We start from the raw sequence: 23,862 nt of genomic DNA on the forward strand, positions 1-23,862 counted from the left end.
CGACGGCAACACCCGGCCTTCTCGTTTCAGGTCTGCTCGGAGAGAAGCGCCCTTTCGGAGGCTTATTTGGTGCGTGTGTTTTGCATGTTGGTGCTTTTTCTGGGTGATTCAGCTTTAAACGGGCCCCCCGAGCGTTCCCGACCACCGGAAGGCTGTGACATGCCTTTGGGAGAAGACGCGTGTGTCGAATGTGCTTTGTTCCATGGCGCTGTCGCCCGGGACGTGGATGTTAACGAATCGATGATATGGGCCAGGTAAGGGGTGTCTGAACCGGAACGCAGGAGACCAGGTAAGGTGTGGATGCGGCGAGGTGAGCGAGGCTCGGCCGCTTCAGAGCTCCGCACGCCAGGCCTTGTGAGCACGCTGCACGCCACACGCGCGCCAGTAATGACAACCAAGTCTTCCCAAGTCGGATGTCCACGGAGCTATAACTTCCAGACAGCGCCGTCCCCATCGCACAGCCTTTTACGCGGCGGCCTTAGCCGCCCCGCCCTGCTCAGCCTGTGAGCCCCCCCCCCCCGAGGGCCCCAGCGGCGCCCCCCCCTGCTCAGCTCGGGAGCTCCCCCAAGCGCCCCCCGCCTCCCGCTCAGCCCGGGAGCCCCCAGAGCGCCCCAGTCGCCAGGGAGTGACACCCCGGCCTGAACTTCACCCGCCTGCGATCACAGGCCCGCTCCCCAAAATGCCTGGGACAGCCTGGCGGCTCCGAGTCCCGGGGCAGTTCTGTAACACACCAGGAGGTCAAGCAGTGCCACTGCCCGCCGGGCCTGGCGAGCAGCCTGCGTCCCTGTCCCTCCGGCGTCCCGGCGCCATTTCCGAAGAGCCGCTATGGAGACTCTCGTCCACGCTTCTGGGAACGACCTCTACGCCTCTCTCTTGGGTGAGCACGCGGGAGCACCTGCCCTTCCGGGAAGGCCCACAGGCAACTTTGTAAGAAGCCGCCAGGCTGTTTCCCAAAGTGGCCGCACCGCACCCCTCCGCCGGCGGCCGTTCGCGCGCTCCCCACCCAGCCCTCGCCGGCGGATGGCACTGCCAGCTTCGTGGGAGTGAGTTCTTACAAGTGGCTTTATCTTTATTAGACGCGACTCACGCCCTTACCACTCAGCCCTTACGAGCTGTGCAGCCAGCACCACAGCCAGTCTGAGAATATTTATTTCATCACCAGGACACAGGCCCCCTGCCCCTCATCCCCTTGCCTCCCCCCGCCCCCTTCCCGTCCGTGGATGGGCCTGTTCTGGACGTTTCGCGCCGGCGGACTCACACCCCGCGTGGCCTCTCGTGGCTGGTTCCCTCCCTGAGCGTCGTGCGTCCGGGGTCCGTCCGCGGGTTGGCGGGGGCGGGCGCCTCGCTCCTGCTGGCGGCCGAGGGACGTGCGCGTGCGCGGGGGACACACCTGGGTAACGGGTGCGTGCGCCACGGACACGGTCATCTGCGGACGTGCACGTGCACGGTGGACACACGTTGCGTTAACCACTCCCGGCCGACGCTGGGTCCTTCCGCTTTGGGGCTGCTGTTGAGTCGTGGGGCCGAGGGCGAGTGGTGGGTGCGCGCGCGGCGACTGAGTCCGGGGCTAACTCCTCCCTGAGCCTCTGGAGGACTGGCCTCACTGTCCACCCCTCTGCAGCAAGGTGGAGCGGCCTGGGTCAGGCGGGGTGGGTCCTCCTACGGGCTGAGAGGCTCAGGCAGCTCACTCCACCTCTATTTGGGGAAAGGAAATGAAAGTATTTCCTAGCCGACGATTAAAAAGTTACAACAGGGAAGTGTGCGGGGAGGTGGCCAATGCATGGTCAGGCTGCCTGGGGTGAAGAGACAGCTCCGGCTCAGGGCAGGCCCTGGGGAGACGCAGGGTTTCTCTGGAGGCTGCATCTGGGAAGGGCGGAGGGGTCCGGGATGAGACGACCCTTGAGAGGTGACCGCGACAATTCAGGGGAAGGACCTTGCAGGGACAGGGTTTCCCCTAGGGGCTGGAGGCTGGGCAGGGCCTGGCAGGGGAAGGGGAGGAAGAGGCCTGCGGTTCCTCCCCTAATTAAAGAGGAGGGTGGGCAAGAAGCCTTGGGGCTGGGGAGCGTGACCCCACCACAGGGCAGTAGGCACGCTCTGATGTGAATATCGTCAGGCTAGAGTAAGCCGTTTCAGTCCTGCCTCCGAGCTCCCTGTGGTCCGACCTCCCTGTGGGCCAGGCCAGGCTCCAGGCCACCCAGCTGGGGCAGGGGCGGGGCTCCAGCTTGGAGGGGCTGGGGGCAGCCTGTTGGATTGGTCCTCCAGTCCCAGCTCCAACAGACATCTAGAGAATGGGTCAGAGAAGCTGGGAGGCCTATGCGGGATGGAGACAGGGTGAACCCTGCAAGCCCACTCCCTCGACCCCTGCCCTGCCCCCCAGCCTACTGTTTTTGTAATCCAGGCATGAATAAACACACACATGAACAAATATTCCAAAACTATTAACCATTTCCGTTTGAAACACAGGGGAAAGCCCACAGGGAGGCAAGGGGGGACTGGCCTGGTCCTGTGTTTTCATTTTGACAAAAGAGTAAACAGGCACCGTATCAACAGCCCTCCCCCCCCCCCCCCCGCAATCTGATCTGAAATGAGGAAGGGGGCCCCAGCAGGCCCCCTCCCAGGGGTCTGGGAGGCCAGTCCCCTCCACCCGTCTGGCTTCTCCCTCCCTTGCTCCTGCCACTGAGAAGATCGTGTTTTCAAAACTCTCAAACAGATACAAGGTGATCACACACCCACTCTCACCCTAAATCATTAATGAGGAAGCAGCTGGCAGGCAAGGCTGGGATGGGATAAAGGGCAGCAAATGTAAAAGAAAAAGGAGACCGACCTGCTCCTACGTACATACGAGCTGGGGCACCCCCAGAGCCTCCCCTGAGGCCCTGGCCCAGTCACGAAACATCTAATTCATACACGCCGGGGCCTCTGGAGTCGGGAATGCACGTGTGTTGTAGGCCTCCCCGCTTGTGGATTGCCCAAGTGTGGTGATCAGTGTGGGTTCTCATCGGAGCCCCTGCCCCCATCCCTTTCACGCGTGCCCTCCCCCCTTCCAGCAATCGATAGGACTCAGGGGCTGGCCTGAGACACTGGGGGCCTCATCTCAGCCACGGACACCTCCCTCGGTGGCCTCTTGGCCACCTTGCCAGTGTTTTCTATCTAACACTGGATTTTCTACCTAATATGAATTCTAATTTACTTCAAGGAGCTCCAGTGCGCTGTGGAAATGAGGGATGTTACCCTCAACGTTCCCAGAAGACACTGGGGAAGCTGTTCTAATGAGGGGCCTTGGCAAAGGCCCTGGGGCAGGGGTGTGAAGGAGAGAGTAGTGTCATTTGGGGAGGAGTCTCCTGAAGGGACGAGCCAAATACTGGAGGCCTGTGTAAATTAGGCCAGAACCAGACAGGTGGCCGGCCGTGTGGGGCCCGCTGGACTGGGCTGGGGCTTTCACCCTGAGCAAGGCAGGACCCCTGGGAGGGCTGTGATTGGAAGTGGGTTTTAACACAATTCGGACAGTGTAGACACTCCAGCAGCGTCAGCTGCCCTCTTCTCCCCCTGTGCTGTGACACTCCGGCGTCTCCCTCCGTCCCCACTGCCGTCAAGGAGGGGCCACCCTTGGCACCCCTCCCGAGAGAAGGAAGATGAGCAGCTAGCTCCGCGGTACCCAGAGCACAGCTCAAATGGCAGTTCCGGACGAGCAAATCCACGGGAATGTGTCAGAGATTCTCCTAAATCCACCGGGACATTCCCGATTGGCGATTCTGGGGCTACAGATGGCCTTGCGTGCGGGGGGACGGAGGCCCCCGTGGAAATGCGCGGCAGCTCTCTGGCACCGGCGCCGGGTGGGCTGCTGCCCTGGAGCTGGCGCTGTCCCCCGACTCCCAGCACTGCTGCTTGCTGGCCAGACCCAACGAATGTCATTCTCATTCTCTCTCTCTCTCTCTCTCTCTCTCTCTCTCTCTCTCTCTCGTCACCCGCCACTCCGAAGGCCCCTTTCTCAGCATGCACAGATAGCAGTCACACCGGTGTCCTTCACCTACTGAGCATCAACTCAGCGGCGAGTACTGCGCCAAGCCCACCATGCGCAGGGTCTCCTGAGTGCTTCCCTCACTGGTCCCGTGCGCCCCCCACCCCGCTGACCTAAGGGTTACCCCTGTCACGCACAACCATGTACAACTCTTGCCATCATCTCTCAGAAAAATGTTTAGGATGTTCTTTGGCTGCTGAGATGGACATGCGTCCCTGCCTGGATGCCCCATGACAGCGAGACTGTGCTGTGTGCGTCCCGGGCTCAGTTCCCAGGTGGGCGGGGGCCGCCTTGCTCCACGGACCTCAGTTTCCCCATCCCTGCAGCCGGGGCACAGGGCTGCGGTCGGGCTTGGCTGCTCTGGGGGTGAACAAAGGACGCCCGCACGCTCGGAGGTCAGCAGTGGACACGGAGTCCTAGCTAGTCTGGGACGCGTTAAGTGGCCTCTAGTTCCCCGCGTGCTAACCTAAAAATGAGGTCTCCTTTTGAATCAGGCTTTTCGGCCACGTGCCCAAAAGCAAGATGGAGCCCCGTAGGTTCTCTGCCCGACCCAAAGATGGCGACACAGCTCCCTCTACCCTCAGGCCCAGGGACGGCCGCTGCCCGTTTGCAAGATGGCGGCAGCCTGGTAGAAAGCACGCTTCCCGCGGCCGGACTCGCCACGTACCCACTCTCAAGATGGCTTCTCCCGCAAAGCCCCACGCAGGAGCGCAGCTAGCTTACTGGCTCAAGCTCCGTGACGTGATCCCGCCTTTTCTCCCCTCCCCCCGTCTCCACGGGTCGTTTCCGTCTCGAGCCCCGACGGACGGCCGCCTTCTCCAATGGTCGCCTGCCATCCCTCTTGGCTCCACCCCTCGAGCGACCTCCTAGCCATTGGGAGGCGCTGGCAGGGCCCCGCGGCGCCCGCCCCGCCCCCTCTCCGTGGCGGGAGCCAATGGGCAGAGCGCGCGGGGGACGTGTTCGGGCGTCTCCGCCATTTTGTGAGTCTATAACTCGGAGCCGTTGGGTCGGTTCCTGCTATTCCGGCGCCTCCACTCCGTCCCCTGCGGGTCTCCTCTGTGTGCAATGGACGGGTAAGTATTGCTTCTCCGCGGTTTCCGACGACCTCCCGGCGATCCAGCTTTCCCCTCGCCGCCGCCCGGGTCTTCTCGGGGCCGTGGCCCGCGCGTCGCTCCTCCTCCGCCCGGGTTCGCGGGCGCCTCCGGGGTCCCTCCCTTCCCTGAGCCTGGGGTGAGTGCGCGGGGCAGGCTGCCGGAGGCGGCGGGGGTGGGGGAGGGAAGCGCCAGGCGGGCAGTGCCCCCTGGGCTTAGAAGAGTGGTGCAGGCCAAGCCCTCGAGCCCTGCTCGTTTCCGGCCTCCGCGCGCCTCAACCCGAACGCACGCGGCAGTCGTGAGGCCCTTCCCGCTTCCCGTCCATGTCCCGCGCGCACGCGCCAGTGTTCGCGCGCCTCTTGTGAGCCTTCCAGCTCCCCGTACCCCCCCGCTGCGCGTGCCCCGTGTGGCCCTTCCCGTTCCCCGTCGAGCCCCCGCGCTTGCGTGCGCAGCTCTTCGCGCCCCTGTCGGGCTTTGCGCGTGCGCGGTCTTTCCCGCCGCGCGGACTCTGCCCTCGCCCCCCTCCAGCTCCCCCCCCCCCCAAGCCCGCCGCGGGCCCAGGCGCGGCCCGGAGACGCCGCCCTCCTGCCCGGAAGGGCGCGGGCCCTCCTCCGCCCCCGCCGGCCGCCCGGCCCCTCCCCGGCTACCCACAAAGGATGGCCGCGCGCCCGAGCCGGGGGCCGGGGAGGGGCCCGTCCGCCCCCCTTTGTTCCCGCCTGCGGGGCGCCCCGGGCCGGCGGTTCCCCGAGCCGGAGCCGACCGCGGAGACCGGGCCTGCCCGCGGCGCCGAGAACTGTTCTCAGATGTTAGGTTTCTGGTCTTGGGGGAGAAATGCCAGGACCTGCGGAAAATGAAGTTCGCTTCAAAGTGTGACTTCCATCCCGCGTGTCCGGGGGACCGTTTGTCGTATCCCCGTGGGCGAGGGGGAGGTGCCACTTCTTTAAAGTTTGAGGCTTCCCAAGAGTTCTGCTTAACTCTGTTTGATAGTGGGCTTCGAGCCCTCCTTCCTCCCCGTCTGGCCCTCGGGGCGGGGCGAGCTGGTTAAAATGCCTGGAGGGTCACGTGCCTCGTGTGCCTCGGGCCTGAAATGATAGGTTTCGGGCGGAATCTAATCCAGCTCCTTAGAAAGATTGCTGCGGCGTGGTGGGCATGATCTCGCGGTCCGTCCTCCATGTTGCCTGGGATGGACCTCCCCCTGGGACCCCCTCCCCAGCGAGCCAGCTGGTGGGGGGACGTGTTCCCCGGGCGGGGTCGCGGTCTGGAGTCTCGGGAAACGGCGCTCCGAGGCCGCGTGCCGGTTCGGCGGGCCGCCAGGGCTCAGATCCCGCGTGAGGAAAGGCCGGCCTCCGTGAAACACTTCCTGTGGGAGCGTCCTCCGCCCCCCCCCCCCCCCCCCCCCCGGGGACTAGGAGGCCGCGAGTCGCCCTGGGTTAGTGGCCGGGAAGCTGCATGCTTTTCATTCTTTCGGTTTTTCTGGGAAGTTTTTTCTTGGCTCACTAGGGTTTTTAAGAACGTGTTGCTGTCGGGGTGTGAGGTGTTTTTTGTTCTTTTTTTTTTTAACGGTGAGGAGGCAAAGGTCCTGCCTCGAGGGGAATGATGGCAAGACAGCAGGCCACAGCTGCAGGCAGCAGGACTAGGCCAGTGCTTTGGGGTCCCGATACCCCAGGGTTTGGGTCCTGGGAGTTGCCTCCCGGAGGGCAGGAACCAGGGGCTCCCAGCTGGACAGGGAAGCTGGCCTTTGTGCAGGGAGGGGGTGCGCGTGGCTGCCCCAGGGCCTGCCGCGGGGTCTGGGACCACCTGTCTTCGGCCAGGTGACGGGGGCCATCGTGTGCTGAGGCTGGTGGCTCCATCCACCGGGCAGGCGGGTGGCCCGGTGGGGGGCGTTGCTGACTCAGTTCCCTTTCTGGACGGATGCTCCGTGAGTCACTTAGGACCTCGCTGGTTCACGGTTGCCGCGCACCAGCCCTTGGAGAGGGTTTCGCCGTGCCGTTCTAGGAGCTGGCGCGCAGCTGAGGCGCACGGGGCCTGGGGACCCTCAGGTAGCCCTGCTTCCGTCCAGCCCCCGAGGCGGGAGAAAGTCCGGTCACGCGGAGCCAGGTTGATAAGTAACCTGTGTTAATGTTATCTGTTCACTGGAGCCGAGCTGCCACCTTCCCCGGAACCTTCCATGCGTGGGACGTGGAGTCCCCTGTCTTCCCCTTGGAGCTAAAGCTCTGACCTGGGGCCTGAGAGCTGCCTTTTCTGTGGCCCCGTCCCTGCTCAGAAACGTTCCTAAGCGCTTCCAGTGTTTAGAAAGCAGACAACGGCACTTGAACCTCAGTAACAACGTCAAGGGTCCCTCCTGGGGCTTTTGAAGGGGGCAGCTTTGTCCTCGGACAGGTCCAGAGGCGGGGCCTGGGGTCCTGCTGGGAGGGAGGGGGCTGGAAGACAATGGTGGCTCCTTTTCAAGTTGAGATTAGTTGGACGACGGCTCACTTCCCTGCCTGAAAGGTTCTAGTGGGGGTGGGGGTGTGCAGTCAGCAGCCAGCCACGCTGGTGGCCATGGGGAACTCCCGACACCCTAGTGGCAGGGGCTGTGGGCTTTCCCCACCCCTGGGACAGTGGGGACACCGGCAGTGCACCTGGCTAACAGCTTTCTTCTTTCTCTCTCTGCAGCATCGTCCCAGACATAGCAGTTGGTACAAAGGTAGGTACTTCTGCTCAGCCTGAGTTTGTGCTCGTGGCCTGGGCCCATCTGCCCGCGCCACCTCTGGCTCCGGTGCTCCCGAGGCATCCAGGCTGCAGGCCCTGTCCTCTGCCCAGTGGGCTCACTAGCTCTTCAGAAGAAAAGGCACCTGCCCTGAAATTCAGAGCCCGTGAGAGTCCTGCTTTACGGCTCACGGGTTAGGAGGGAATGTGTGCAGTGGGGTTGACGGGGGCGTCTGCCCCAGAAAGTTCTGAGTGCCCTTGGTTTGATGTGGGAAAAGTCAAGATCTGGTTATGCTCCAAGCCCTTTGTGGAGTGGGGGGTGAGATTGGAGGGGGTATGGGGGCTCTGGGGCAGTTTGGGGCTACTTCTGATGGCGTCGTGGTTTGGGTAGTTGTTTTGAGAAATTCTGGTGTTTGTGAGCTGAGGGACACAGAGCGCTGTGTCCCTTCTGTGCGGAAGGTGTTAGTTCTCAACGCCAGTGGCAGGAAAGGTAGACGATGGAACACAGAGTGGTCCCCACGGGAAGTTGGGGGGCCACGTGCTTCTCCCTCCCGGTTGCAGGCCAGGCATGTGCACGCGCAGGCACGTGGCCTCCGGGGGAACCCTGGGCCCGATGATCAGTAAGCACTGCCGGTCAGTTGGTCACCTCCTGGGCTCCGTGCTGGGAGGTGGGGGAGTCTCCTCGGGCCATGGCTCCTGGGCTCCCTGCAGGTGGCTCAAGTGACCTGAGCAGGCAGCCAGCTGGTTTCTGGTCAGTCGGCAGCCGTGCCTGGGCTGGGTTTCACTTTTCCCAAGTGGATTCTTGTCTTCACACGCTGCCTGTCCTGATCTTCCTGCAGATAAAACCTGTTTGTCAGGTGGTGAGAGGGGAGAGGGACTGTCGTCTGAGGGGGTTGTAACGATCCCAGAAAACGCCTGGGTTGCAGACTGTCCTCCCCTTACTGTGGGAGCCGCTTTCCAGCCGGAACAGCTCTAGCACGGCTGTTGTCGGAACGGTCTCCTTCTGGCCCTCCTGTTTCCAGGAGACCTGTGCTTCCAGAATCCCACCTGCACAGACAGAAGCTCCTGGGGGGTGCGGGCAGGGGCTTCCTGCCAGTACAGCCCCCCTGAACCTGCACCCCCCGGCCCACTGGGAGGGCAGTGTGGTTCTTCCTGGGTTTAGAAGCGGCTATGCGGGGAGTGAGTGGCTGGCGTCCAGGTGTCAGGGATACTTGGTGTTCGGGGGAAGGAAAGGTGGTCCTGCCGTGTCCAGTAGCAAGTACATGCTTGAGGGTTGGTTTCTCTCGAAGCTTAGTTGACTTGAGGGCTGATGCCCAGTGGCCTTCCCGAGCGTGGGGTGGGAAGAACTCTGCTGGAGGCAGTTGGGTGGTCCCTGGGCCTGGCCCAGCTGTGCCCCAGTCACAAGGCCTGTGGTGTTCTGGTGCCTGAGGTTCTGCCCTGCGAAACATCCGCGCCTCTTGAGCTGGGGGTCCGTGCGTGTCCCTGCGCTGTGTGTGTGTGGGGGGGGGGGGGGGTCTGTGTCCTGGGAGAGGAGCAGGGTGTAAGTAGGCAAGGGAGCACGATGCCCACAGAGACGCGGATGCAGCCGCTCATGGGAGTCCCGGTCCCACCTATTGCTGGTCCTCAGCAGGGGCCAAGATGCCCTTGTGAGGGTTGTGTGTGGCCGGCAGATGGGGGCAGGTCAGGGCCCGGGCTCCTTAGTCCCGAGGCAGGAAGAGGCTGTCCTGTGGCTCTGACGGGTAGGATGTGGACGGGCCTGCCTGGGGTCCCTGCCGGCTTTTCTCTTGGCCTCCGTGACTCGGGAGGCTTGGGGTGTGATAGGTTGCAACTGGCTGGTGGTTAACACTTCCCTTTACCGTGCCAGACCTCAGCCTGGAAGGGAGTCTGTCCTCTTCCTGAGCCACGGCGGCTCCTCGGGTGGAGCCACGCGGGTCCTCCCTCGGATCTGTGGACGCTGGGCTCCAGGGCTCTGGGCTGTGGGGGACCTGTGTGGGTTCCTGCCTGTCCAGGGGTTTCGGTTTGGGGACAGGCCCACATTAGCTGTCTCAGTGGCTGGGGCAGCCGGTTCCCGGTCCTTGTCCCAAAGGGCAGTTTATAAACCTCTAGCTTCCTTCGGCCGCTGTCATCAGCTGCTGGGCTGGGAGGTTCTGGAGGGTTTGGGGCACCGGGTGCTGTGCGCTCATGTTTGCAGGCAGCTCAGCAGAGGAGCGAAGACACGGTGTCCTTGAGGAGGAAGCACATGGAGAAGGGGGAGGCCCGGGGGCCCAGATGGGCTGCTCTTTCCCCTTCTGCCAGGGCAGCCGAGGCCCCGAGACCCTCTCTGGCTGCCAGTTTTGAATCCAGGGGATCTGAGGGGTTACCTGTGGTTCCTGGTGGCGCGGTGCTAAAGCCCGTGAGCCTCGAGCGGCGGGAGTGTGCGGCTGGAGCTGGGTCCTTGGGCCCGCGGGGCCCCCAACTGAGGAGTGCTGGTCCCCTGCGGTTCCTCACCTTGTGTTGGCTGGTTTTGCCCTCGGGCCTCACCTGGCAGCAGGGACGCCTCGTGGTGTCTGGACCCAGGGTCGGTCTCACGTGGTGCTGGGGGGTTGACTCCAGTACATGGAGCGCAGCACGTGGCAAGAGAGAGGGGCAGGTCACAAGTCCCAGGGAGCCGGGGTCCCCGCCCCTCACTGCACAGCGCCGCCCACAGCACGGAGGGAGAGCAGGTAGTATTTCTGTCCGACAGCGACTAGAGCAAGGCTCAGGTTTCCTTAGACGCCTGGAAAATAGGGCAGGGCCCTGTGGCTGAGCAGGTGGCTGCAGTGCGACAAGGGGGCTTTGTTCCTCGAGTCTGCCAGCAGCCCCGTGGTCATCGAAGACGGTCCCACGGTCTTGACGTGGGCAGGGCTACAGCCGAGCTCTCTAGGACAGCCGGGCCGGGCTCAGCCCCGTGTGGCTATTGGCGCGAGGCCCTGTGTGCGCGGGAAGGTCCTGCAGAGCGTGGGGTGGACGTGACGCGTGAACGCGCGCCATAGGCGTTGGGCCCCCCGCCCCTGCTTTGTCGAGGAGCAGTGTGTCTTGGGGTTAGGATTGCGAGGACATCGCGGGGGAGAAATGGTCAGTTTGGGGTGCGGTCTTTTCTCAAGAGCAGGTCACACGGGAGGTGGACACGGGTGTTGGGGAGGGTGCCTGGTCTTCTGCTCTGCTCCACACACCCCCTGTTTCTTTCAGCGGGGATCCGACGAGCTCTTCTCTGCCTGTGTCACTAACGGACCCTTTATCATGAGCAGCAACTCGGCTTCTGCAGGTAACTCTGCGCGCAGTCCCCGGTCCCTTGGCTGTGGGTGGGCAGGGGACATCCGCTGGCGGCCTCCTGGAGTCGCGGAGGAAGCTGGTTCCGGGCACAGGGTTTTTCGAGTCTGGACGGTGCTTTATGCCTCACACACCGCTTTTCCGTCAGCAAATGGGAACGACAGTAAGAAGTTCAAGGGTGACAACAGGAGTGCAGGTGTGCCCTCCAGAGTGATCCACATCCGGAAGCTTCCCAGTGACGTCACCGAGGGCGAGGTCATTTCTCTGGGGCTGCCCTTCGGGAAGGTCACCAATCTCCTGATGCTGAAAGGGAAAAATCAGGTATCTGCCGATAGCCAGGCAAGTGCCCTTCCTGGGAAGGCTCAGGAATCCGGGCCTGGCTCACGTTCCTGTCCTGCCAGGCTTTCATCGAGATGAACACAGAGGAGGCCGCCAACACCATGGTGAACTACTACACGTCCGTGACCCCTGTGCTGCGCGGCCAGCCCATCTACATCCAGTTCTCCAACCACAAGGAGCTCAAGACGGACAGCTCACCCAACCAGGCGGTGCGTTGCCGGGCCTGGGGCGCGGTGGGGTGGAGTTGGGGAGAGAGTAGCTGGCCATAACTCCCCCCCCCCCCCCCCCTCCCGCCTCCCCCCACAGCGGGCCCAGGCGGCGCTGCAGGCGGTGAACTCAGTGCAGTCGGGAAACTTGGCCCTGGCCGCCTCGGCTGCCGCGGTGGACGCGGGGATGGCCATGGCTGGCCAGAGCCCGGTGCTCCGGATCATCGTGGAGAACCTCTTCTACCCAGTGACCTTGGACGTGCTCCACCAGGTGAGGTGGCTGGGGGCGTGCGGCCGCCCCCGGTCCTGTTGCCGGCCGTGGGGTTCCCTGGGCGGAGGTCGGGACCACTCTTTTCTCTTGCAGATCTTCTCCAAGTTTGGCACGGTTCTGAAAATCATCACGTTTACCAAGAACAACCAGTTTCAAGCCCTGCTGCAGTACGCCGACCCTGTGAGCGCGCAGCACGCCAAGCTGGTGAGTAGGGTCCCCGGGATGCCTCCTCCCGGGCCAGCCCCCCGGCCCCCAGCGCCTCACGGTTTGTGTGTCCTTGCAGTCGCTAGACGGGCAGAACATCTACAATGCTTGCTGTACCCTCCGTATCGACTTCTCCAAGCTCACCAGCCTCAACGTCAAGTACAACAACGACAAGAGTCGTGACTACACACGCCCTGACCTGCCCTCCGGGGACAGCCAGCCTTCGTTAGACCAGACCATGGCTGCTGCCTTCGGTAAGACGCCCGGCAAGGTGCCCAGGACCACCGTGTGCCGTGGGAGGCGAGGATGTGTACGTAGCTCAGTGTCCATGCCCCAGGCACCCCGTGACGCCGACTCTGTGCCCAGGGAGGTTGGTGCCTGTTGCTCCTTAGATGGCCAGCACGGCACCCGGCCCAGACTGCCCACTGGGTGTGGGGTCACGCACACACACAGCCCTTGCTCGCGGCGGAGGTGGTGGGTGCGATGATTAGTGTCTCATTTGTTTCTAGGTGCGCCTGGTATAATGTCAGCCTCTCCGTATGCAGGAGCTGGTTTCCCTCCCACCTTTGCAATTCCTCAAGCTGCAGGTACTCAAACACTTGACCTTGGTCCCCACCGTCGATCGTGCATGCCCACACACCTTTCCAGTAGCTGTGCTTCCACGGGCAGCTGACGTGGGCTCGGTCTCGGGGGGAGCCCGCCTCCCTGGGTGCGGGTCTCTGGGTTCCCTGAGGAGCCTGGACAGGGCAGTCTTAGGACAGGGCTGTGCAGAGAATCCGCTAACCCCCGAGTCTCTGGTCTGGTTCCCTTAAAGCACCTCCCGGGCGAGGACGAGCGCGCACGGTGGTTGGAGGGATGTGTCCCTAGTAGATGAATTTAAGTGGCCCGGTAAGCAGAGCGGCATGAACCGGGGCGGGGGCACACCTGAGCGTCCTTCGCAGGGGGCCAGCCTGCCCTCCTGTGACAGGCACGGGCCTGCCGCGTCCCGCCCGGGTGTCGTCTGCATGGTGACGGGCGCCTGCATGCGCGCACGGCCGAGGCCCGTCCGGGGCTCCGTTGTGCATCCACCGAGTGGAGCTTCTGTACTGTTGGGCGCATGTAGATGGGGCCAAACCTGGCGGTCACGGTCTGTGCCACGAGGAGAGGCGGGAGGAGCCGGCAGGCCGCAGAAGCGGGCACTGGGCCGAGCACGGCCGCGGCCGCCTCCTGTGTTTCCTCCTGCGTGAAGACGGGCAGGACCTGCACTCGCCTCCCAGCAGAACCCCTGGCCCTGCTGCTCACATCCCGACCTCCCTTCCCTTTCCAGGCCTCTCTGTTCCTAACGTGCACGGGGCCCTGGCTCCTCTGGCCATCCCGTCGGCGGCGGCGGCGGCAGCGGCGGCGGGCCGGATCGCCATCCCCGGCCTGGCAGGGGCAGGAAACTCTGTCCTGCTCGTCAGCAACCTCAACCCCGAGGTACGTGCCTCTTCTCTCCAGGCTGTCGTTCCCAGAAGCACAAGCGGGGGTGTTACGCTAGTGGGTCTTAGTGCAGAGGGGAGCGGGCTGAGCTCCTGTTGGCCCCAGGCGCCGGGGTCCCACCGGTCGCGGCACCCCTCTGTGCCGGTCCGCTCGCTGCCGCCGCCTCAGCGCTCAGTGTTCTCTCGTTTGCCTTTACGCCTCGGCTTACGTCTCCGATTCCGTAAGACGCAGGGTCGAGATACGCTTTGATATGTGAAAGCAGTCCTTAAAATTTCCAGCCAGACACGACGCGGTCTGGATGCCCGCCGGGTGCCTCTGTCGGGGGGACGCTGCCTTGCAGCTGAGGTCCCCAGGATGGCGAAACCCGTGCCCGTCCCAGTGGCAGAGTTTGGCTCAGAGGGAGCTCGGGTGAGCTGAGAAGGGCTCACGGTCCCTCACTCTGGAAAGGTGGGACGGACCGCCTTCAAGGAGCGTTTCAGACTGTCTCTCATCTGTCTGCCCCTCCTGTGACTTCCTGGCCCGGGGGCGGCCGGACCCTAGCGAAGCCTCCACTAACAGACTCGCTCCGCCTCGTGCTTGTGTGAGCGTTGTTCAGAGGCCCGCCCGCCGCAGCGAGCAGGAGGCCAGGGCCCCTGGGAGCCGGGCTGCCGCCTGGGGGTCCCGGCCGCGCCCTCCTGCTGCTCGCTGCGGGGAGGGGGGGCGCTTTCCTGCCTGCGTTTGCGAGGTGGACCTGTGACTTGTAATGTGTGTAGATCTGGACTGATGGAGCACTCGTGTTTCTTATGTATTTACTGACCTGTGTTTTTTTGCTACTTTTTTTCTTTTCTCCCCTTCCCCTTTCCCAATTTTTTTTCTTGCCCTGATCCGGAATTTCTTTGCCAACTGACTGCACGGCACTTCTGCTTCCTGTTGTTGCTTGAAACAAAACAAAACATAAATAAATAAAAAACAAAATTCCCCCTCAAACCCTGCTCTCCGGAAACCAACCTGCCCTTGAATATTAACATCCTGACAACTTCATCATCCATCAACCTGCACGCCTGTGGGGCTGCCTCCTCGTGGTGGACGATTGGCAACTCGCCCCCTGACCTCTCCCTTTCCCTGTCCCTCGCTGCCTTGCTCTGCTGTCCTCTAAAGAGAGTCACACCCCAAAGCCTCTTTATTCTTTTCGGTATGTTATCATTCACACTTTTATTACCTTGTTTTCATTTAATTGAGGTTATTTTTTACGCCCTAAGATGTACTATGAGTTTGCAGTCGGGCATTCTGCCTCGTTACGTGGCTTGCCTTCGGTTTGCGTATTTATTCTGACTCGGTAGACGCATGGTTTATTGCCCTGCATGCTTTTCGAAGAGTTAAACGTGTTGGTAGCATGCTAAAGTGCCGGTTCTTGGCCGTGGACCTTTCCTGGAGTTTACGACCTCTCTGCTGAAGGTAGTTTTCTGGTGCCGTTCCCTGGGACTAGACGCAGGTGCCAGAGGCAGAATGAGCAAACCTCGGGGAGTCCAGCCCTGCGAGGGGTGTGCGGGGCGTGGGGGCTGGCGGGGGAGGTGGCGGCGGGGCTGCAGGCGGCTCAGCGCCCCTGTCCCCGCGCTCTCGAAGGCGTGTACGGTGACGTGCAGCGGGTGAAGATCTTGTTCAACAAGAAGGAGAACGCGCTGGTGCAGATGGCGGACGGGAGCCAGGCGCAGCTGGGTAAGCGGCCGGGGCCTGCGGGGCGGGCGGGTGGGCGGGCACTGCCGGGCGTGGGGCCCGGGGTCACGAGCGTACCGCCTCCGCAGCCATGAGCCACCTCAACGGCCACAAGCTGCACGGGAAGCCGGTGCGCATCACGCTGTCCAAGCACCAGAACGTGCAGCTGCCCCGCGAGGGCCAGGAGGACCAGGGCCTGACCAAGGACTACGGCAACTCCCCCCTGCACCGCTTCAAGAAGCCCGGCTCCAAGAACTTCCAGAACATCTTCCCGCCCTCGGCCACCCTGCACCTCTCCAACATCCCGTATGTGCCGGGTGTGGGCTGGGGCCCCCTGGGCCCTCCCCGAGAACCAGCGTCCGACCCCTCGACCCCTCTTCTCCCCGCAGGCCCTCTGTGTCTGAGGACGATCTGAAGATCCTCTTTTCCAGCAACGGCGGGATCGTCAAGGGGTTCAAGTTCTTCCAGTGAGTGCCGCCCCACCCCCACAGCTCCTTGCCCTGCCCGATGCCCCGACCCACCCCCCAATGCCCCTGGCCCTGTCTGTCCCTCAGGAAGGACCGCAAGATGGCCCTGATCCAGATGGGCTCGGTGGAGGAGGCCATCCAGGCGCTCATTGACCTTCACAACCACGACCTGGGCGAGAACCACCACCTGCGGGTGTCCTTCTCCAAGTCCACCATCTAGGGCCGCCAGGGACCGGCCTGCTGGCGCCTGGCCACAACTTCCATCATTCCAGAGAAAAGCCACTTTAAAAAGCAGCTGAAGTGACCTTAAAAGACCAGAGATTTTATTTTTTTAAAAGAGAAATCAGTTTACCTGTTTTTAAAAAAATTAAATCTGATCGACCCTGCTCACCCTGGGGAGATGGGGTGCCGGCCTCAGGCTCCTGGTGACGAGTGGACAGTGCGCCCCCCGCTCCCTCCCCAGCCCCCCAAGCCCGTGCCTTCTGCAGCCCCTGTGGGGTGGGCGCTCCCAAACCTCGACTCGGCTTTCTTGTGCCTTAAAACCAGCTGCTCTGCCAGGGCCCACGGTGGGGGGGGAGGGGGGGGGGGGGGGTGCGGCTGGTGGGCCGGCCTCCCGCGTGGGATCATGTGCCTGGCGCAGCAGGAGGCTGCGAGCTGCAGGGACCAGCCGGCACCCCCTGATCTGTTTAATCAAGTGTGTGATTCTCCCCACCCCCGCCCCGGGACCCCAACTTGGGGCAAGACCCCGAGGGCACCGGCCCCGTCCTCCTTCAGCTCGGAGCTCTGTTTTCACCGTAATCTCTGTATTATGCTTTGATGCAGTTGCAGACATCTGTGCCTAGCAATATTTCCAGTTGACCAAATATTCTAATCTTTTTTCATTTATATGCAAAAGAAATAGTTTTAAGTAACTTTTTATATAGCAAGATGATAAAAATGGTATGAGTATAATCTCAATTTCCTCCTTGTGGTATGATCTTACATACTGTCCTTTTTTATTTTATTCCTTGTAATGAAGTCGCAGGGCAGGATCTAGTTTCCAGGGCAGACCCACTGGGGCCCCGGCCCTTCCCGCAAGGCCCCAGGCCGGCCCTGCCCACCACCTCCAGATGCCTTACTCACACCTAACCTGTTCCCTGTCCAGGGGAAAAGCGCTCTTAAACTTGTAAACTTTCAGGGTTTCCTTTCTCCTGCAAATTTTGGACCAAAGTTTTGTTTGTTTTTTTGTCTGCCTCTAATGCTGGGGCCCCAGAAGGTGGGACAGCGGCCCCTGAGTCTTAACTGTCTCCCACACGTCGTCCTGCACTCACGGGTCCAAGGGGCTCCCCTGCGAGCAGACCCCGTGCTGGCCAGCCCCCTCCCTCGGGTCTGGACCCTCGAGTTTCCGTGTTGGGTTGGAACAAGGGTGTAAATATTTATAATTTTTTATACCTGTTGTAAAACGAGGGGCAGCAAACGTGGTTTTTTATAAAGGTGACGCAGATGTATATTTTGATAACCGCAGTTACAGGCTCAGTATTGTGCCGGGAGCGAGGCACTCCACTGCCCGCCCCGACGGCTTGTAATGCAGAGAGAACCGAATTAAAGCGATTTTACAACTCCTACCTTTTCTGTAGGCTCTTTTCTTCCTGTTCACGTTGTAGAGGGCGGCTGGCCAGTCTGTCTGCTGGACTTTGAATAAATGTCTCTGCATCCTGCACTCGGTTCCCTTTATTCCGCCTCTGTCTTCACTGCTGTTTCCTCCTCTGTGAATTTAGCCTTCTCATTTCTGACGGGGATGGGGTTTGGGGGAGCTGATGAGGTGGCGGGGGGGGGGGGGCCAAGGGTCTCCTCCCAGGGGCGAAGGCCCCACACCACTGCCCACCCCCGCCCAGCCCAGGGAAGTGTGGTGTCGCCGGACCCACCCCCCACTCTGTGTGCATGAGCCTCAGTCCAGGAGCGTGAGATCTGTGTCCCATCCCCCCCCCCCCAGCCCAGCCCTCGTGTGCGTGGGGGCCCTGGACCACAGTGACTCAGCCGGGACTCCAGTGGGTGTCGACATTTTATTGTCTGGTCACGAAGTGCTTTTCCCCCCGCCCCCACCCGCCCGCCCAGTGGTCCCCACCTGCGCCCCACGCGGCACCCCACCCCTCCCCCTCAGTCCTTGAACCTGCGGACAGCCTGCATCTTGCGATAGTAGCCCTCGGCCTCCGCCTCCCCCGTGGCCTCCCGCTCCCCCAGCACCAGGCCGCCAGCTTTACGCCTCAGTGTGGACTCCCGGCTGCCCGGGCCCAGGGCCCCGTCAGCCATGCCCGGTGGGGGCAGCCCCTCGCCCGTGGCCAGGTTGACCGTGGCCACGGCCCCGAATCGCGGCTCCTCTTGGTCCACGTCGCTGATGGACGAGCCGGGGGACACGCCTGGCGGCTTGGGCCCACCGCGGAAGCCACGGGCCAGGTCCCCCAGCTCGTAGCCACCCTCGCCCTCTGCCCCCTTGGCCGTGCCCCCCGCCGTCTTCCACTCCCAGGGCCCGTTACCCGAGGACAGGTGGACCACGGGGTGGTGGGGCGCGTGCGCATCGATGGTGACGATGCTGGCCGAGTCGCGGTCCGAGGGCGATCTGTACTGCGAGGAGTCGGAGCTGGCGCTGGAGGACGAGGCGGTCTCCGCCCCCTTGGGGCCCGGCCCGCCCGGCGCCTTGGACATGGCGATCACCTGCAGCAGCCGCGGCGGGTTGGCCACGCGGGGCTGGGCCGAGGCCACGGCCACAGCCGCCCCGCTCTTCTCCGCCATCATGAGCCACTTGGCCCGCACGGCGGCGCTGCTCTTGGGAGACAGGCCGCCAGCCGCCTGTGCCCCCTCCTCGGGGATGTGCACCAGCGGCTGCGGCCCGGCCCGCGGCGGCAGGAGGACCCGAGGCCCGAGCCCCGGCCGGGCCTGCACCGTGGGGTAGAGTGAGGGCGGGGCCGGCCCCCCTTCCTCACCCTCCTCCTCCTCCTCTTCCTCCTCTTCCTCCTCCTCCTCTTCCTCCTCCTCCTCTTCCTCCTCCGCCATGGGCTCCGCGGGCGCCCGCAGGTGCCCGGGGCTGGCCTCATCGGGCAGCCCTAGGGCACGGCCCTCCAGCGACTTCTGCTTCCACTCGCTGATGAGCTGCTTGGAGCGAGAAGCGTCGAGTGGCACGTGGATGGTCATGTGGCGGCGAGCAGGGTCGTCGAGCGAGGGCGTGCTGACGCGGGGCAGCGTGTGGCTGAAGGTGACCATGTTCTCCTTGCCCATGGGGCTGCGTGGGGCCAGCAGGTCCACGTCCACGCTGGCCCGCTTCAGGCTGCCCAGCGAGGCCTTCTCTCGGGCTACGGGCCGGGGCACGCCGTCCAGCCGCCCTGGCGGCCCCAGCTCGTCGGTGCTCACGGACTTGTTCTGCTGGTACACCGAGTCGTGGCCCCGCTGGGTCAGGGCCCGCAGCGCATCCTTGGCGGGGGCCAGCGCCACCGGCTTCTCTGCCGTCGGGGCCTGGAAGTTGCCGACCGCGTGGCAGGCCTGAGGGTGAGGCGAGGGCTGAAGACCAGGGTTCTCCCCGGGCGGCAGGCTTGCGAGGTGGTCCGAGCGGGAAGCCTGGCCTCCCCGTGCGGTCAGAGCGGGGAGTCCCGCTCCCTTCCCGCAGGGGCAGATTCCGGTCAGGCCGCTCCCGCTCTGCGCACTCGGCAGGTCTGAGCCCCTGAGATTCTGACTCCGGCGTTCCGAGGGAGGAGACTCATCAGAGTCCCCAGGGCAGGGCCAGGTCTCCCCCTTCGGAGCCCCCCACCCCCGACTTCGCCCGGGGCCGGCCCTCCCTGCGAGACCGCCTCCCCGCCCCCCCCCCCCCCCCCCCCGCCCCGCCTCCCCCTCCCCCCCTCTCCCCCCTCCCCCCCCCCCCCCCCCCCCCCCCAGAACCTCCCCATGGGGGCAACCCCGCTCCCTCAGAGCTGCCCCCACCCCGGGGGCTTCCCCCGCCCCCTCACCAGGTAGGCCGCGATGCCAGCGCCGATGAGGAAGCCCGCGTACACGTCCACGGGGTGGCTGCGGTACTGCGTGATCTGGGTGAGGCCGCAGACGCCCGCTGCGATGGCAAAGCCGAACACCAGGATGGGCTTGAGCAGCTTGGTGGTGTCCGAGATGACGGAGTTGAAGTACATCTGGCGGGGGGGTGGGGGGCGGGTCAGAGCCGAGCGGCGGGCTCCCCGCAGGCGGCGGGCTCGGGGCGGGCCAGGACTCACCGACACATAGACCGCAGCGAAGGCGGACAGCGTGGCGTGCTGCGACGGGAAGGTCTTCCTGCAAGAGGCCACAGGTGAGCCCCGCAGGCCCGGCCCGGCCCCGCGCGCCTCGGGACCCCGCCATCTGCCGGGGAGGGCGGGGGGGGGGGGCAGCTCACCGCGCAGACAGGATGGCGTGCGCATCGCGGCCGGAGCAGATGTCCTGGGTGACGTAAGGGTTGGCCTCACACGACGTGCCCAGCAGCGTGTAGTTGGGCTTGCAGACCGTCAGGAAGAAGGGCGCGTGGTAGCCCGTGGCCAGCTGGATGACGTCGGTCACCAGGGCCGTGGCACACAGGCCGAACACGTGGACGCCTGCGGGGCGGCGGGGTCAGGGCCGGGAGCTGGCGGGGGCCCCGGGTCCCCCCCCCCCCCGCCCCGCCCCGCCCGACCGCCGCGTGCAGACCGCGGGCCTCTACTCACCCACAAAGCGCACGGTGCGCCGCAGGAAGGAGTTGAAGTTGCAGCCGCCAGCGTTGATGCTGCCCTCGGCGCCGCCCGGGCCCCCGCCGCGGCCCCACAGCCGGGACTGCACGCAGTACAGCATGCCCTCGCCGACCATGATCTGCCCGACAGGGAGGCAGGCGCTCAGCCCGGCGCCCCGCGGGGCGGTGCCCGCAGGCCGGCCCGCGCCGGGCGCCGGGGACTCACCGAGGCCGCAGGGGCAGCGAAGGCCAAGCTGAGGAGCATGAGCAGGGGGATGAGCTCCTCGTTGGTCTCCACGTAGGGCATGGAGAGCGTCCGGTCGTAGCACTGGAATCCCACCTTGGCCGGCTTGAAGAGGTCAGTCAGCTCCAGGAAGTACAGGGACACGACAGAGGACGCCACGATGGGGAGCTGCGGGGCACGGAGGCCGGCATCACCACAGCCCGGCTCACCACGTGAGCTCGGTCCCGTCCGCCACCCACGCTGCCGTCCGTCCGTCCGTCCGTCCGCCGGGCCGTCCAGCCACCTGCCCGCCCCGCACACCGTCCGGGTACCCATCACAGCCTGCCTCCGGCTCACTGGGGCCACGAGCAGCTACTGGGCTCAGATCTGGGCGGAGCCGACTCCCAGTGACCTGCACCTTCCCTCCTCCGCTCCAAGGGTCTCAAACCCAAACACCCGCAGGGTCCAGGCTGGGGCAGGCGCCCGGGGGGGGGGGGGGGAGGCCTGGCTGCCTCAGGAGATGCCGGTCTCCATTTGATGGACGAGGAAACAGACAGGGGTGGGGCCCACAAGAGGCCTCCGCGTTAACTCCTGCCTTGGACGGCACCTCGGCCTCTGTCCAGCCCTGGCCGGGGGGGGGGGGTCCCCAGAGGGAAACTGCCGAAGCTGGGTCCGCGGGAGCTGGGCTCTAGTCCAGAGAGCACTTACTGAGTGCCTGCTGCATGCAGGAATGTGCCCCAAGGCAGCTGAGTGGAGGGGTTCACAGCCACCTGCCCAGGCTCGAATCCTGGCTCCACTGCTTCCCTGTGCCTCAGTTTCCCCAGCTGGTAACGGAATGACAGGGTCACCACCTTCCAGGTTCGACGTAGGACCGGGCGAGTAAGTACACGGACAGTACCAGCCTTTAGTCAACGCTAGCTCGTGATTCCCTCCCCGTGGCCGTTAGCGCAACTGGGCCGCGGCGGGCAGGGCACTCCGGGCTGCGGGCAGGGGTTTGCGTGGGGCCCGGGCACATCAAATCAACTCCTTCGGCAAGAGGGTCCTTCAAACTGTGATTCTGACGATGCCCCCGTGGCACTCCGAGCTCCCGAGCGGCGTGGCCACGGCTGTGACGCCGGCCTGGCTCCCCAGTTCGGCCCTCGGCCCCATCTCCTCCCCGCTGGGCCACGCTGGAGGCGGAACCAGCCCCAGGGGGTCTCCGTGTGCCACCCCACTTGTCCTTGCATCTGGAGACAGACCCTCACCCAGGCACGGGAACACTGACAGCATATCAGGCCCAGAGGAAAACGATCCACGAGCACGTCCTGCCCACGGACTTAAGGCGTGTGTGCGTGTGCGTAGACACGCTTAAGACTCACGATGAGAGCAGGCACACACACGGCTCTGCGTCCCACGGGCCAGCCAGGCTCCAAACACCGCTAACACAGCGCTGGCGCAGACGGTAAGGAAAACACCGTGGCCTCGAAGGTGGCGGGGGGGGGTGTGGAGGGGGGAATTTGGGGCGCTTCCTGAGCCACCAAGCGTGCTCCCCAGGGATGTTATCTGCAGATAAGCTCACTCTTGGTTCGAGGTGAGACAGACCAAAGGGCTTTCCTGACGGGGACGTGCGTGACACGAGCAAAGGCCAGGCAGCCCCTGAAGGCCCGGCTCCGTGGGGACGGTGACTCGGGGCTCGAGTACTACACGGCAGTGAAAAGGGACGGAGTCAGCCGTGAGCAAAGATTTCCACTAGAAAAAAGCCAAGAGCAGAAACCTGTCTTAAAAGGGGAGGGGATACAGATGTAACAGACTTGAGTGGGTGTGGGACACTTTTTGGAGGGACCCAGGTGACCGCAGGGGGTTGAGGAGGACGCAGGGAGGGAGCTGCTTTGCAAGGACGTTGACACCCTGAGGAGGTAGAAGCTACTATGATGGGGATTTAAATACAAATCTGACAGACAGCTTTTCTGCCTGTGCGCAGGGACCCACTGGCCGGGGGGTGAGCCACTGGCTTTGTGACTTGCGTGGAGGGCTGTCTGCTCGGGACTGGGGACCCCACTCCTCCACCCACGCCCTGCCTGGACCGCTCAACAGACTGGGTTTCCCTGGCAGGTCAAGTGGGGAAGACTATGGCTACAGGAACGTCCTAGGAGGTGCTGAAAGAGCTGTCCCAGGATGGGTAAACGTCACCCTGTGCCATCATCAGCACTTAGTATGTGCCGGCTGACTGCGTCTATGACATTTTACTTTTCTGAACATTCACAGAGCCCTCCCTCACTGCGTGCCAGCCCTGTTCTGTGAGCGCGCTTATGGGAAGGGCACCGGCCCCTTAACAGAGGAGGGATTTGAACTTGCACCCTCAGGCTGCAAAGCCCACGTGCTGCATGAAGAGCCGGCATCCCCCCAGCCCCTTCATGGATGCCCCCCACCCCGGCGCCTTGCTCCAGCCCCTCCAGGTGAGCCACTGACCCCTACCTCGGTCATTTGCCCCGGCTGCTGCTTTGGGTGTGCCTCCGGAACTCCTACTCATCCTGCAGAACCCGAGTCCCCCCAGGCCCCCTCACCAGGCACCCTCGCTGCGCCCACCCGTGTCCTTCAGGGTGGTGGTCCCCGATGGCGTGCGCCACAGAGGCCTCTGCCCCGCCCCCATCAGTGCGGACCACCGCCCCCCCCCCGCCCCCCCCTCACCTCCACGAAGTAGAAGCAGGGCAGAAGCGTCATGCTGTCCTTTGGGGTTTTATTCTTCTCCTTGGTCGCGATCATGGTGCCGCGGGCTCCACAGGCCGTGGTTGGAGGGGACAAAGACGCGCTGGAGGAGGGGCGGCGCAGTCTGAGCCCTGGGGGGACCCGGTGCCCAGCGCCTGCGGGGGGAGGGGCGGGCAAAGATGCGCCGTACCGCCCAGGGAAACTGAGGCTGGGGGAGGGGTGTCCCCGCGGCCTCCCCTCCGCGCACTGCGGCCCTGCCCAACAACCCAGCTGCTGGCCGGCACCCCTACACCCCAGATCGGGGGTCGGGAGGGGCCCGGCGGAGGGCGGGGCCGGCCTGGTTTTAGGAGTCCCCGGACGGGGGCCGTTCCCCGGCGTCTGGACGGTGGGGAGGCCCGCGGCGGGGGACGGGGGAGGGAAGGGAGGGTCCCGGCGGCCGGAAGAGGGGTGCGGCCCCGGCCCTCGGCCCGCAGGCCCCTCACCTGGCGCGCGGGCGCTCGGAGGGCGGAGCCGGCGGGCGCGCGGGGCGGGGGCTGCGG

At 64.2% G+C, this 23,862-nt stretch overlaps 2 protein-coding genes across 5 annotated transcripts in view; one reads left to right on the forward strand and one right to left on the reverse strand.

The window, feature by feature from the left end:
* The first annotated feature begins 4,969 nt into the window (after positions 1-4,969).
* PTBP1 (polypyrimidine tract binding protein 1) lies at positions 4,970-17,421 on the forward strand. Of its 2 annotated transcripts, XM_040461830.1 has the most exons (15): positions 4,970-5,091; positions 7,765-7,795; positions 11,005-11,080; positions 11,234-11,406; positions 11,487-11,633; positions 11,731-11,901; positions 11,995-12,105; positions 12,185-12,359; positions 12,615-12,692; positions 13,412-13,560; positions 14,701-14,734; positions 15,166-15,258; positions 15,345-15,561; positions 15,645-15,722; positions 15,810-17,421. In XM_040461830.1, exons 1-15 carry the CDS (start codon positions 5,084-5,086, stop codon positions 15,940-15,942), a joined length of 1,674 nt encoding a protein of 557 aa, XP_040317764.1. In that variant the 5' UTR covers positions 4,970-5,083; the 3' UTR covers positions 15,943-17,421. The 2 variants fall into 2 exon arrangements, with proteins under 2 accessions (XP_040317764.1, XP_040317765.1); XM_040461831.1 differs by lacking the exon at positions 12,615-12,692.
* Positions 17,422-17,750: 329 nt separating this feature from the next.
* Positions 17,751-23,862, reverse strand: part of PLPPR3 (phospholipid phosphatase related 3) — a 6,854-nt gene continuing 742 nt past the window's right edge. Inside the window, exons 2-8 of one of the 3 annotated variants that reach the window (XM_040461828.1) lie at positions 23,306-23,426; positions 20,642-20,827; positions 20,414-20,555; positions 20,110-20,305; positions 19,952-20,009; positions 19,697-19,870; positions 17,751-19,235 (exon numbers count right to left, since the gene is read on the reverse strand). In XM_040461828.1, coding sequence (XP_040317762.1) covers positions 17,859-19,235; positions 19,697-19,870; positions 19,952-20,009; positions 20,110-20,305; positions 20,414-20,555; positions 20,642-20,827; positions 23,306-23,380 — 2,208 coding nt within the window. In that variant the 5' untranslated portion in view covers positions 23,381-23,426 and the 3' untranslated portion in view covers positions 17,751-17,858. Of the gene's footprint in view, positions 19,236-19,696; positions 20,010-20,109; positions 20,306-20,413; positions 20,556-20,641; positions 20,828-23,305; positions 23,427-23,805; positions 23,851-23,862 lie in introns of those variants that run through there. The other 2 variants (XM_040461829.1, XM_040461827.1) reach the window with 2 other exon arrangements.

Source organism: Herpailurus yagouaroundi, unplaced genomic scaffold, assembly GCF_014898765.1.
Source record: "Herpailurus yagouaroundi ecotype Mexico unplaced genomic scaffold, PumYag 295, whole genome shotgun sequence".
NCBI classification, from domain to species: domain Eukaryota; kingdom Metazoa; phylum Chordata; class Mammalia; order Carnivora; family Felidae; genus Herpailurus; species Herpailurus yagouaroundi.